This window comes from Biomphalaria glabrata, chromosome 1 (assembly GCF_947242115.1).
Source record: "Biomphalaria glabrata chromosome 1, xgBioGlab47.1, whole genome shotgun sequence".
NCBI classification, from domain to species: domain Eukaryota; kingdom Metazoa; phylum Mollusca; class Gastropoda; family Planorbidae; genus Biomphalaria; species Biomphalaria glabrata.
In genome coordinates, this window is record NC_074711.1 from 45,543,733 (window position 1) to 45,558,243 (window position 14,511).

The 14,511-nt window shown below is 35.0% G+C and overlaps 1 protein-coding gene across 1 annotated transcript; it reads left to right on the top strand.

Moving 5' to 3' along the window:
- Positions 1-7,984: 7,984 nt before the first annotated feature.
- On the top strand, positions 7,985-13,140 carry LOC106067186 (ATP synthase subunit alpha, mitochondrial-like). The gene is made up of 10 exons (XM_013226334.2): positions 7,985-8,141; positions 10,251-10,326; positions 10,407-10,582; positions 10,690-10,863; positions 10,980-11,146; positions 11,246-11,394; positions 11,483-11,634; positions 11,921-12,253; positions 12,377-12,521; positions 12,694-13,140. The coding sequence occupies exons 1-10, from the start codon at positions 8,082-8,084 to the stop codon at positions 12,927-12,929; spliced, it is 1,668 nt and encodes a 555-aa protein (XP_013081788.2). The 5' UTR covers positions 7,985-8,081; the 3' UTR covers positions 12,930-13,140.
- Positions 13,141-14,511: the final 1,371 nt, after the last annotated feature.

Below are 14,511 nucleotides of genomic sequence, written 5' to 3' on the forward strand. Positions count from 1 at the left end.
CCGATCACTGCTGCATCGGGACACTAGTTGAACACTACAGAAATTGCTCTCTATACGAAGTGCTAAGAACTCCCAAAGCAGACTTTGGGTTATTTCCTGGGTCAGACCAACGAAATCAATTCTAAGCAGACAGTCTTCAAATCTTGACAGACTTATGATTTTTGATAGATGTGCATATATATATTGCATTTTCACCTTTCTTTCTGCTTCTTTTGTGTATGGCATCTGCAATTCGAGACCCTTCCTTTATGCTCTCTCTTTCCATGTGGATCTATCCAGCGCTACTTTTTCCCATACAGAATGTCTTGTGGAAGTCAACCTACTGGCATTCTATGAACGTGGCAAGGCGTCTGCTGCTGATAATAGAGCGGATGTATATATATATATATATATATATATATATATATATATATATATATATATATATATATATATATATATATTGCTTTTTTGTGACGGTACGCACCGGTACGGCGTATTGGTACCTTTTTCAATGTGGGGAAAAAAATACTTTTCTTGTATTTTAACGTTTATTATTAATTTATCAGTAGTTAAAAGTTAAGCAACCCACAACTGAGTAGGCCTACTGGCACCTATTTGTTTTACACACAAAAAAACAACACACTATATGTATCAAAATATTTAGGCCTATTCATTTGATTAAATGCTTTCAATCAGTAACATCATGGATCCAGTTTTAACTAAATAAACGTTAGAAAATAAAGATTCTCGGAGTCACTCAGAGATGATCACAATGAAATCAGTCGGTGACTGCCTTACGTGTATCTAAGGTTTATACTAAAGTGCCTCCCCCCCCCCCCCTAAATCAACATAGGCCTACTCTAATGGAACATAACTAACGGACCAAAAAGCGACACTTTAAATGCCTAAATAAACAATCTTGGCTTCTTATATATATTTACTGGCGCAAAGCTGATCAGCTGATCGATTCACTGGGCAAAAGGAATAATAAATGAATAAAAAGTGTTCTGGGGTGTTATTCTAAAAAGCCTGGATGCTTGCAGCTTAAGTGTTATTTTTTTTTTGTTTAAAGTTATCTCTGAAATCCATGCAAACTTTATAAATCATTAATTTATTTTAAAAAAATTAACAAAATTATTTCAAATCAAAATTTGATCAAATTTAAAGAAGTCCATATATAAATGTCTTCGGTTATAGGCCTACATGATTGCACAAATCCCGTAGTATAGCATGATAAAGGGGATGTAATCCTGTGTGATGATTTTAGGTGATAATTTATAGAACTTGAGTGCTATTTAGGCAACTTTGCTGTCCTCTATTAATATATTATTTTCTAATTGAAACACTTATTTTAAATTTTTTAAATAAAACATTAAAATATCTTGTAAATACAATAACAATCTATGCTAAATGCTACTTTAAAAAACAAATATCAATACTTGGATTATTAACGGAATATTGCCTCTCATCTTTCAGGATACTCTATATAGTGACTCTCTGGCCATTGACCACTAGCCGTTAGTGGGTAGTCAGCAGCGTCTGTGTGAACAAGCAGGGATTGAGAAAGTTTTGTGTTTTAATGTAGTTCTCTGCTGGGACTGCCTATCATAATTCATGCTGCTTCAATGGTTTGCTCATTGCTGCATTAAGCTGCTGCTGCAGTGGTTGTCCCTGCTGCTGTTGTATAGCTCTGCTGATGGCTGCTGTAGTGGTTTGTCACTGCTACTGTTGTTTAGATCTACTGCTGGCTGCTGTAGTGGTTTGTCACTGCTGCTGTTGTATAGATCTGCTGCTGGTTGCTGTAGTGGTTTGTCACTGCTTAGTCTGTCGACTGTCGTTATATGCTGCTGTGTGATTCGGTTCAGTGAGTTTTTAGGTGCTCGTGGTTAGCGTATACTTTTTGTTAGTATTGATTTATTTTTGTTTGTTGAATTCTATTTTAATGTTGTTGATGTTGTTTTTTTTAAAAATAAATTTAATTGGTTACTTTGCTTTTATTGGTTAGATTAGATAAATTATGGAGAACAACTGAAGTAACAACAACAAAAGTAGGCCTACAGACCTTCATCAACAGATGTCTGAGAAATATCTTTAAAATACACTGGTAGGCTAGGACAAAATAGAAAACACAAAACTGTGGGAGATGAGTGGACAGAAAAATATACAGGTGCAGGTCTTAGAGAGGAAGAGGAGATGGATTAATCACACCCTTAGAAGAGATACCAACAACAGAGCTAGACAGGCCTTAGAGTGGAACCCCCAGGGAACAAGACGTAGAGGAAAACAAAAAAGAACATGGCGACGCAGTGTACTAGATAAGGCGAGGGGACAGGAAAGAGCTGGGAAGCCATTTAAAAAACTAGCAAGAGACTGTGGAGAGTGGCGTGTTTTTACTGAGGCCCTAGGTTCCACGAGGAACGCAAACGAAAGATGATGATGATGATGATGGTTGCTTAGGCGATTATGGCCCCTTGGTCTTAGACTGAGGTGCACAGATCAAACCCATCTGGCTACTGGATAATTCTTGCTAGACCTGACCTTCGACCCGCGTAATCTTTTTTACGTTTCCGACCCTTCATTCTTTCGGACGTGTTTTTTTTTTTTTTTTTTTTTATTTTGTACCCTAAAATAGGTTCTACCTGGATTAAGTGAAAACTCCGCACTAATCCGAGTTTCTTTGTTTATTTTTTAAAGCATGAGGATAGTGTATGATAGAAATTGGTAACTATAGTTTCGCTGTGGTTCTTTATTGAAGGGGGAGGGTAACCAAAAACTACTTTTGGCTACGCTACGCTCATGAAATGTAATAATTGTAGCTTTGCTTTTCTTTTTGTAGGAAGTTGGGGGAGGGGGAACTAACTTCAAAACCCCCTCTTGGCTGCGCTCATGAAATTGGTCCTCCATTTTGGAGTCTTGTCCTCCGGCCGGTCGGCATTAGCCTAAATTGTGAACATGTTCGGCTTTTTCACTGTTATTTTCTGCAATGGCATATAATTTATTCATCAAAATTAATACTGTAGGCTAGTATATCTTCTGGTTTAAGAATTATAACCTTCTCAACATAAAAAGTTGAAAAGGTGTAAATGATTTGCATGATAAATTGCGTTCTCGTTGTTGTCATGTTTGTGTTTAGTAATCTAGTATATAGGCCTAGGCCTATGAGCGAAAATACCACTGATAATCACGAGATATCTTAACTATCGTACGTATCAAATTTCATACACAGGTTCCTTTTACCTCCTAATACGTGCTCACAAAGAACACTTTTTGACAGATACGCAACCTGACCGCCGAGAAAAACCGCAAGCTCTGTCAAACCTCTGAAACATGGTATAAAGAAAGTTATGCGGTGTCAAATACCGTACATTGCTTGCATTAAGGTTATAATTGTTCCGTGCATTAGGATTAAAGGTTGCAAAAGAAAAATAAAATTATGATCGAAATATATATAGGCCTATTGATTGAATTGAAAAGCCGCGGAGAAAAGTGAAAGTGTTACTAGAATTAACAGGCCCAAAATATGAGTGCGGTATCTGTCGGGGGTACATTATGATCGTTAAAATTATAAACCACTTAGACAAACATAATGTCCTCACACCATACCAACATGGCTTTAGGAAATATAGATCATGTGAAACACAACTAATAGGACTAATTGATGATTTTTCAAAAGGTTTAGATAATAGCGAACAAATAGATGCTATCTTACTAGATTTTTCTAAGGCTTTTGACAAAGTTCACCACCATAGTTTGCTTAAAAAATTAAAATATTTCGGCATTAATGGTCCACTGCATCAGTGGATTAAAGACTTTCTGATAGGGAGAGAACAAACTGTAATAATAAATGGCTCTAAATCAACACCGATAACAGTAAACTCAGGTGTACCCACTAGCGGATCCAGAACTTTGGAGTGGGGGGGGGCGATTTTTTTCCAAACCCTAACCCTAACGCCCAGTAAATCCTAACCCTACGCATAAACGTGCATACAGCACGCGCGCGCGCACACACACACACACAAACGCACACACACACGCACACACATATATATGTATATATATATATATATATATATATATATATAAATATGAGAATAAAAAAAGCAGCATTTCTCAACCTTCGGCGAAAACCAAAACAACTGGGGCAGCGCTATAAGGTTCTCTGGTGAAGTTCGGGGCGAAGCCCCGACGCCATAAGCGTTTTCTTGCTTTTTTCACTGCAGAAACGCATTCTCCTGACAAGTACAGCTCATTATTCATCAATGGAGTTCGGGGCGAAGCCCCGACGCCATAAGCGTTTTCTTGCTTTTTTGACTGCAAATACGCATTCTCCTGACAATTACAGCTCATTCTTCACAATGTAGTTCGGGGCGAAGCCCCGACGCCAAAAGCGTTTTCTTGCTTTTTTCACTGCAGAAACGCATTCTCCTGACAAGTACAGCTCATTATTTATCAATGGAGTTCGGGGCGAAGCCCCGACGCCAAAAGCGTTTTCTTGCATTCTTCATTGCAGAAACGCATTCTCCTGACATCTACAACTCATTACCCATAAATGAAGTTCGGGGCGAAGCCCCGACGCCAAAAGCGTTTTCTTGCATTCTTCTCTGCAGAAACGTATTCTCCTGACATCTACAACTCATTACTCATAAATGGAGTTCGGGGCGAAGCCCCGACGCCAAAAGCGTTTTCTTGCATTCTTCACTGCAGAAACGCATTCTCCTGACCTGAAGCTCATTATTCATACTATTAAAAAAACAACCTTTCGAATAATGTTGTACTTGAAAAATATTCTAATTTGAATTTATAGACCCATAATACATTGCAAATAAAACCGATTTGTTCCTTGAAAAGATAGGATACCCCACGTATTCAGATTTTTGCTTTGAGGATCGCCGCCGAAAAAAAACTTATTCGATAAATAGTATTCAAGAAAACTCTAGTATAAATTGTGAGTTATAGTCCCAAGTTTATTTAGCTAGAAAAATATCAGATTGAGTAAAGGTTGGGAAAAGGCGACTATGAAAACGTTATTTGAGTCTAGAACTCATCTCAATCATGACTCTTATACTGAAAAATTTCGTTTGAATTCTAACTTTTCCAATGCAAAGTCTTTCTTAAAATACTTATGATAACTTCATGTGAAATTACAAAAACTCTGTCTGGAAATGGGAATGGCGGTAGAGTGAAAACGATTAATCCTCGCTCCTTTACTAATTTCTGCTAAAGATTGCATTTGGCATTAAAGAATAGGTATGGGGCGACTCGATATAAGAATTTAATTTATAGTATATATAAATTATATTAGTGACAGATTTTTTTTAATTTTGTAATTTCTTAACTATAATACAAAAAGAAAAAGTATTGATTTGTCCGATGGGGGAAATGCGATTGCATGTATCGCCCCTCCCACCTGGTACAACCCTTTTTCATTTAAATTTTCTAATGATACAATTTGAGATTAGAGTGTGGTACGACATATTTACAATGGGTCACATATCAATACGTAGTTTATATTATATAGATATTCAACTAATTTTATTCACAAACTATGATTCTCCACAAAAATAGGACCGCCCCCCCAGCACTCAGAGGGCTAGAGTGGGGAGGGCAGTACTTGCAATCGCCCCCCCCCTCACCCCACCGAATCGGCCAAAATACCAGAAAGGGAGCGACATAATATAAAATATATATATTAATTCAACTAATTTTGTTCACAAACTATGATTTCTCAATAAAAACGGACCGCCCCCCCCACTCAAAGGGTTTAGGTGGGAAGGGTAGAAGAGGTATTCGTCCCCTCCCCCCACCAATCGGCAAACAGGGAACGACATAATATAAAGATCGGTTAAAATATCAATAACAAGTTACAAGGATATAGATATTTAATTGATTTTGTTAGCAGGCTGTGATTTCTACCAATAAATTGGACCGCCCCCCCCACTCGAAAGTTAAGGGGGGGGCGGGATTGATACCATCTCCCCCTCCCGACCCCACCAAATCGGCCAACATACTAGAGGGGGGGGGGCGAAATAATCTAAAAATAGGTTGAAATATAAATAATTAGTATATATTTTTAACATAAGTAATAAATTCGTATACAAATTGTGTGAATCCTATACTAAGGTTCGTCCGCCCCCCCCCCCGGGGGGGGGTCGGCCGAGTGGGGGGGGCGATCGCCCCTACCGCCCCCCCCCCCCCTGGATCCGCCAGTGGGTGTACCTCAAGGAACAGTCTTGGGTCCACTACTATTTTTAATTTACATAAATGATTTACCAAATTGCATTACTTCAGGAACAAAAGTCAGATTATTTGCAGACGATTGCATAATATATAGAACAATAAAAACAACACAAGACACAGATATTTTACAAAGAGAATTAGATGAATTACAGAAATGGGAATCAAATTGGAGCATGTCTTTCCACCCAGAAAAATGTCAGTTGTTAAGAGTAACAAAAAAACTAAAACAAATTAATTCCACTTATCTTATTCATGGCAAACCAGTAACACAGACTAAAAACGCAAAATACCTAGGTGTTATAATAAATGAAAAACTGTCATGGAATCCACATATTGATGAAACTACAAAAAAATCAAACAAAGCATTAGGATTTATTAAAAGAAATTTCTATAAATCAAATAAGAACATAAAACTAAAATGTTATTTAACCTTGGTTAGGCCAATAATAGAATATGCATCCTCTGTTTGGGACCCCTCAACTCAAGAAAACATTAAGAAACTAGAACAGACACAAAATAGAGCAGTGCGATTCATAACAAACGAATATTCACATTTGACGAGTAACACCTTTATTAAAATCACTAAATTTAGAAAGCCTTCAGGACAGAAGGCTCAAAAGTAAAGTAGCAATAATACATAAAACACTGAACCATAATCTTCAAATACAAAAACAAAATTTAATAAAATACTCTGAAAGACACAAAGCTAAAGGCACATTCCTCGTCCCATATGCTAGGACCAATTTGTACAAATACTCCTTCTTCCCTAGTGCTATTAGAGCATGGAATGGGTTGCCTGAGCTAGCCAGGAAAACCAGTGACTTGGCAGAATTTAAGTCATTGGTTAATATGCATGACTAAATGCATGACGCGTAGGACGTAATCATCTTCTTTTTTGAAGTAACGTCTGTATTATATAAGATAAAATGAGGCCCGTTTATTAAAATAAAAAAAAAATTAAACAAAATACAAGAAAGGGAGAGTATTCAGGAAAGAGAGAGTGCGGGACGTGAAATTTCATTATAAGAGATAGTCCTACCATACGCTTATCCACAGGCTAAAAAAAGTAGTTTAGGTTAATCGTTTCCAAAAAAAAAACCACAACTAAAGCAAAACTACAACTATTGAAATAAAAATAAAAGGCCGCTAGGAAACATTTATAATGTAAATCTACGAGAATGTAAGCAACAGCCTTAAAAATAAGTCGTCACACGTTGGTCTGTTTTCCCTACCAGCTGGCAATGGAGGTTTTTTTTACTGTCATTCCACTAACTCCAGAATTAACCTATTTAACCCCCATTATAACGAGAAAAAGAATCATGGCTACGCCAATGAAATTGTATTTTTTTTTTACTAGGTTCTTCAATTTATATTAAAAAATTGGAACACCTAGATCTATTTAGGCTCCACGGAAAATTCTGCGCCCCGTATAGATTCTAGTCATCCCGCCCCCCCCCCTTTTTTTTTAAATGGCTTGGTCCCATTAATGTTGAATCGCTTTTATCCACCGAATCTTTTTGCGTTGAAATAGTGTTATAAAAATAAAAACACGTTTTTGTTTAGATAGACAAATAACAATGTTGTGTACTCTCTAAACATTTTATTACGTTTTTTGCGAACTTATTAATTATTAATATAAATATAGCTTGAATAATATTTTATAATTGAGTTATTGTTTTTTTAAATATCAGAATGAAGTCTCTAAGTATTTTTTGTGTGTAAACTTTCACGAAGTTAGACTGATTTACATTTAACATAGCGGAAGTAAGATTAAGACTATGCGCATGTCATAAGCTATTTTGTCCTCTGTCGTCCTGCAACTCTGCCATTTTAGCAAGGATTGTACCGTTTAAAATTCAAACATGCTGACTGCTAGGTTGGCTTCTTCTTTGGTGAGACAACTACCTAGATCCTTGCCTAGGGTAAGTAATTTCTGCTATATTAGCTGAATGCTGTTGTTTTTTTTTAGTGATTTCAAATTGTACCTGTTGATTAAATTGTGTGCTCCGACTCAACACCGGTCGGCAAGTTTGCTGGAGTGAGTTTCACTTTTGACTTTAGAATCAGGACCGTTCTGTAGTTTTGGTTCAGTTTTGTAAGTGTCTAGATCTAATGTAGATAGTATGTAAACAATTTATTATTTTGATGTCAGTAAACCTAGACTAATATAATGTTGAATCTCCAAGTTGAACGTGTCAGTGTTTTGATTTCAAGGTTCCTTTTTATGATTTTACTTGTCTTGCTTTGTCTATTACTAGAAGGTAGACCTATTGACTTCCATTATTAATTGTAGTGTAATTTTTATCTTCAAAATTTAGCCTAATTACAAGATATGATTAAAGTTCATCCTAGTACTTGAGGCTAAGGAAGTTTCATAGATCTAGACCTTTAGCCTACAGATTTCCCAATAGTCCACTTTTTTTCTGTTGATATTTGCACCTTGCATTGACCTTGCCTTGTATTTTTGTATACCCAAGTCTTTAATTTAGTTTTAGACCTGTAATTAGCAATGTAAAATTATATTAGTTTATAAGATCTATTAACTAAATCTATACCACATTACAATAAAAAAAAAAGCCTAAATGTAACTCAAACACTGGTAATTGGTAAAATAATAGTTTTAAGTTTGTTAGTTCTAATTTAGGACTATTAGAGTTAGTTTGAATGTTTTATCTACATCTAGAATCTACTTGTAAATTCTGAACAGTTGTCTTGGTCTGAGTCTCAATTACATAAGTCTATAAGTGTAATGTGTTGATTAGGTCATTGAAGATTTACAGTAGGTTTGTATGTTTGAGTTAGAAAAAAAGTAAAACACACTCTAGAACCTAGATCTAGTTATTCTAGTAGATTCAGCAGAATGGAGATCTATCATTTTGAATATTTAAATTTTTTTTTTTTTTTTGTTATGTTGATAAATGTGAACAAGCAAAATAATTACATTACAAATTATATCATTTATAATTTATACATTCACTAAATTTTTTTATAAGATCAAATCTGACAATGTCTAAAAGTTTCAGAAGAGATGATAAGCCTAAGAACAAATACAGAATAGGAGTTTCTTCTTTTTTAAACAGCAATCAGTTTGTTGCAATATGCAACTTTTTTTTTAGTCATGCATTAGTTAGAAATGTTATAAAAACAATGCTGATCTATTTGAAAAGTACAATAGATAAAAGCTGAAACTTCTGTGGAATTTTTGATAAAACTAAACTGCTGAACAATTCTTGAAAAATTCAGTTTTAGAATTTCTAAATGTAACATGTATGTATAAAAAGAGTGTAAACCTTCTATGAAGATTTGAAAGACCCCAATTGTCTTTTCAGGAAAAAGTTACTGGTTACTTTTTTAAGTCAGTATTATTTGTAGGACATGTTTAAAATGCACACATGCATTTCATGCTTTATTCATATTCCCTTATTAACCCATTACACTTGTTTCAGTTTGAGAATCCTTTAACACACCCTAAGCAAAGAGGGGTAACTTGGAATAAAAAATTATAGAAGTTAAAATGATACTGATAAATAAATAAACTTTAAAAAATAAAGTATATCTATTAAAAAAAAACAACAACTTTAAATACCTTTACCTTTTTATAAATAAAAGCTTATACACTAGGTCTACGACCCAGTTCGTTTAGAAAAGTTTTAATGACATTGCCTAGGATGTGCCATATATCCAATAATTTAGAAACTTTAATTTTTAAAAATGTAATACACTTTCTTCTCTACAGCGCTCTCGCTCTTGCTTTAAATAAGATATAATGAGCTTTTCCCTAATAGGAAAGTTATAAAAAAAAATAACAATAGCATCCCAACATTCCAGCCCATATTAGTGCTATACTTTAATAACTGGAAAAAGCAATTGAGTTTAGCTTACAGTAAACCATTTATGACCCTATTTGCCATCACAACCTATGAGTTAGTAATGACGTCCATAAATAATTGCTAAAAATTTGATTTATTTCAAATTGGTTTGAATATTAACCCTGTCATATATTTAAAAAATATCTATTTCTTCCTTCACAGGTTTGTCAAAATGCTTTGGCAGCTGGATTTGTTTCTTCAAGACACATTTCTTTTACATCTGTCAAGTTAGCTGCTGGTAGGCATTATTATTTAGTGACAGTTGTACACCTGAACAGTTTGAAAGACTTGATCATTTACATTCTAAAATTATTCTAGGTCCAAGTGGTGCAGAGGTTTCTTCTATCTTGGAAGAAAGAATTCTTGGCCAGACATCAGAAGTAAACTTAGAAGAAACTGGAAGAGTTTTGTCAATTGGTGATGGCATTGCTCGTGTTTATGGACTTAAGAACATTCAAGCTGAGGAGATGGTGGAGTTTTCTAGTGGTCTGAAGGTAAACTGATTGCAACAATTTGTATTATTTAAAATATTAATAATATCATGAAGATTATTTTTTTTATTCTCACTTCTTTTTTTTATATGAAATGAATGTATTTGTAGGGCATGGCTTTAAACTTGGAACCTGATAATGTTGGTGTTGTAGTGTTTGGTAATGACAAGTTCATTAAGGAAGGAGATGTGGTGAAAAGAACTGGTGCTATTGTGGATGTACCTGTTGGAATGGAGCTACTTGGTAGAGTTGTTGATGCCTTGGGAAACCCAATTGATGCTAAGGTAAAATTCCTTTACATTTGTATTATTATATTATATTTAAACTCAAAAGTTACATGACTTTTTAATACACCAAAGAATATTTACTTAAGAAATATTGTTTAATGATTTGTTCTCAGGGTCCAATTGGTGCAAAGCAAAGATTCCGTGTTGGTGTTAAAGCCCCAGGTATCATTCCCCGCACATCAGTCAGAGAGCCTATGCAGACAGGAATTAAGGCTGTTGACAGTCTTGTTCCTATTGGGCGAGGACAGCGTGAGCTTATCATTGGAGATAGGCAAACTGGGTAACTTTTTTTTTTTTTTTTTTTTTTTTTTTTTTGAGGTAAAAATTAAAAAAAAAATTTATTGGTTTCAAAAACTTGCAATCCTATTTTTCTTTTCAGAAAAACTGCCATTGCTATTGACACTATTATTAACCAGAAAAGATTTAATGATGCTGGTGATGCCAAAGCTAAATTGTACTGTATCTATGTTGCCATTGGACAAAAGCGATCCACTGTTGCACAGCTTGTCAAGAGATTAACAGATGCTGGTAAATAGATTTGAGACTTTAAATTACTTTAGCAGCTTTGTCTCTTTCTACCATATTTGTAATAACTTTATCATTTTCTTTTCTAAAGATGCCATGAAATACAGTATTGTAGTTTCTGCTACTGCATCAGATGCTGCACCATTACAGTTTCTTGCACCATATTCTGGATGTGCCATGGGAGAATATTTCCGTGACAATGGCATGCATGCTCTGATCATTTATGATGATTTGTCAAAACAGGTAATTAAGCACTCTAAATACATGTTAATATTAATATATTTACATTTTAGAATATTTTTTATTTAATGCATTAATTTTTAATAGTTATTTTCCTTTTTTTATTGCATTTTGATGTATTTTGTAATTCTAGTGAATATTGTCTGCTTGTATGATTTTTCATTTTGTTTTATGGTTGATCTGTAATAACACATTGTTCTTGAATCTGTACTCGTTTATTTTGGTTCTTTTGTATATTTTTAAGTCATTGCTTTTCACATTTTTTTTTTTTTTGGCTATTGCACTTCAGGCTGTTGCATATCGTCAAATGTCACTGTTGCTTCGTCGTCCTCCTGGTCGTGAAGCCTACCCTGGTGATGTATTCTATCTTCATTCTCGTCTATTGGAGAGAGCAGCCAAAATGAATGACACCCATGGTGGTGGTTCCTTGACAGCACTCCCAGTCATTGAAACACAAGCTGGTGATGTCTCTGCCTACATCCCAACTAATGTCATCTCTATCACTGATGGTCAGATTTTCTTGGAAACAGAATTGTTCTTTAAGGGTATTAGGCCAGCTATTAATGTCGGTTTGTCTGTAAGCCGTGTAGGATCTGCTGCTCAAACTCGTTCCATGAAACAGGTTAGATTGTACACACTTTACTAGATTTGTTATTTATGTATTTTAAAAACCTATCACTTATTATTTGTTAAAATATATTACCACAATTATATTACCACTAAAACACAATGTACTTTGTTTTAGGTTGCTGGCTCCATGAAATTGGAATTGGCCCAGTATCGTGAGGTTGCAGCTTTTGCCCAATTTGGCTCTGACCTGGATCAGGCAACACAGAATTTACTAAGGAGAGGTGTCAGGTTAACAGAAATTTTAAAACAGGGCCAGTATGGTAAGTGTTTGACAAGCTCTAGGAATTTTCAGTAAATTGTAACTTCACTATTTCATAGTGTATTTCAAATCCTCTACTGGCATTGTAACTTGAAACCTTAACTATAGACATCATTTATAAAAGTGTACAAATATTCTTGTTAAATTATTTATTTTTTCCAACCCAATTTTAGTGCCCATGGCTATTGAAGAACAAGTTTGTGTGATCTATGCTGGAGTCCGTGGATATTTGGATAAACTGGACCCATCCAAAATTACAGGCTTTGAAGCTGAGTTCTTAAAGCACTTGCGGGCTTCCCAACAAGAACTTCTTCAGACCATTGCAAAGGAGGGAAAGATCAATGAACAGGCTGATGCCAAACTCAAACAAGTTGTTACCACCTTTTTAGCTGGCTTCCAAAGCTCATAAGCCAATTAGACTTAGTTATTTCTAGAGATGACTTTTTGTGTTAATTACAGTTGAAAGAGTTCTGGACAAGAGGAGGACATTTGTTCATTGTTAAATATCTTTGGTGATCTAAGCTATAAATTTGTTTCTGCCTGTCAGATCTCTCATTGAGATACACAGAGCTCTGGTGTGGATGAAAGTATGTATTAATAAATAAATTAATGTATTTTTAGAGGTTTTCAAGTGTTTTTTTTTTTTTTTAACTTTTAGTGTTGATCACAGCTAATGCCCAGGCATTCATCCATATTTTTCAATTCAGGGGAAAAAAAATGTTTTGAAGTTAAGTGTGTTTTGGATGATTCAGTGGCTATACAACATAATATTTGGAGACCATTATAAATACTTATTTCTTTAATTAACAACATACATTTACTCAGATAATACTCATACAATTGTATGTTAAACTTGTCTTCTCTGCTGAGTCTGTTTGTCATTTGTTTGTCACATGGAGAAATAGTGACACAATTGCCATTGGATAGGCTTTAGGATCAACTGTTTTTAGTACTGGTAGCTCACTTTATCAAAGCACAAAACTAGTATACATTACACCAAGTAGTCCTCTCCTTAGAATTTAAGCCTATTCCTACAGTATGACCAGAAAAAGACACCTTGTTTTAAATCAATCATTTAAAAAAATGTTGCAGTCTGATAAGCAGCTCCTGTTAAAGCAGGTAGAAAGCTTGTAAAGAGTTACTCGTTTTACAGCAAGTGGTAGCTGGTTAGTTACTGTTGGTAACTGGTGTGGTAAGTGAAACATGAGGACCACTTTGTCAACCAACCTTTGGATTCATATTTCCCACATTCATATTTTATACTCGTTTACAATAGAAATACAAGGTCTAGATCAGTGTTTCCCAAACTTTTTTGTCTCGTAAACCCATTGCTGTTTTCTAGTTTCCGGTAGACCTTCCTGCTTGATTTAAAATTTATCATTTGAAAAAAAAATAAATTTTCTAACTGTAGTTAGTTGAAGAGTGAAAAGTAATTTAAAGCTACCGGGTACATATTAAGTTGTAGAGATCTATAATTTGTATTGATAAAATTCAAATTTAAACCAATTAAAATAAATATTACTACTATTTTTTACTGGAATCACCAAACGGACTGGAATTTATATATATATTTTAAAGTTTTATCATCCGTTACTACGGATGTTTCATATAGGAATTTAGAAAAGAGCAGTTTCTTGTGTATTTGTTGACCTTTCACGTGTGGCTCAACTATTGGGTCCGAGGAACTGTTTTCTCAAACAGGAGAAGGGGCGAGGGTGAATAATTTGCGCCCAAACCAGTAAGCTTAGGGCAGGAGTGACTCATTAGCACTGGCTTGCAACCCACAGAGCAGAAGGAAAACTGAATTAAAAAAACTGCAAGTATACCCAAACATGGGAGAGGTTTCGTGGTTCAACCCTGAGGAAAAATATGAAGCCGGCGATCCTTGAGCAATTTACAGCACACAGCGCTACACCCTGTCAGAACCTGCGAAGCTGCTGATCCTAAACTCGTTTGCAAAGAATTACATAAGAAGCTTTTAATAATATAAC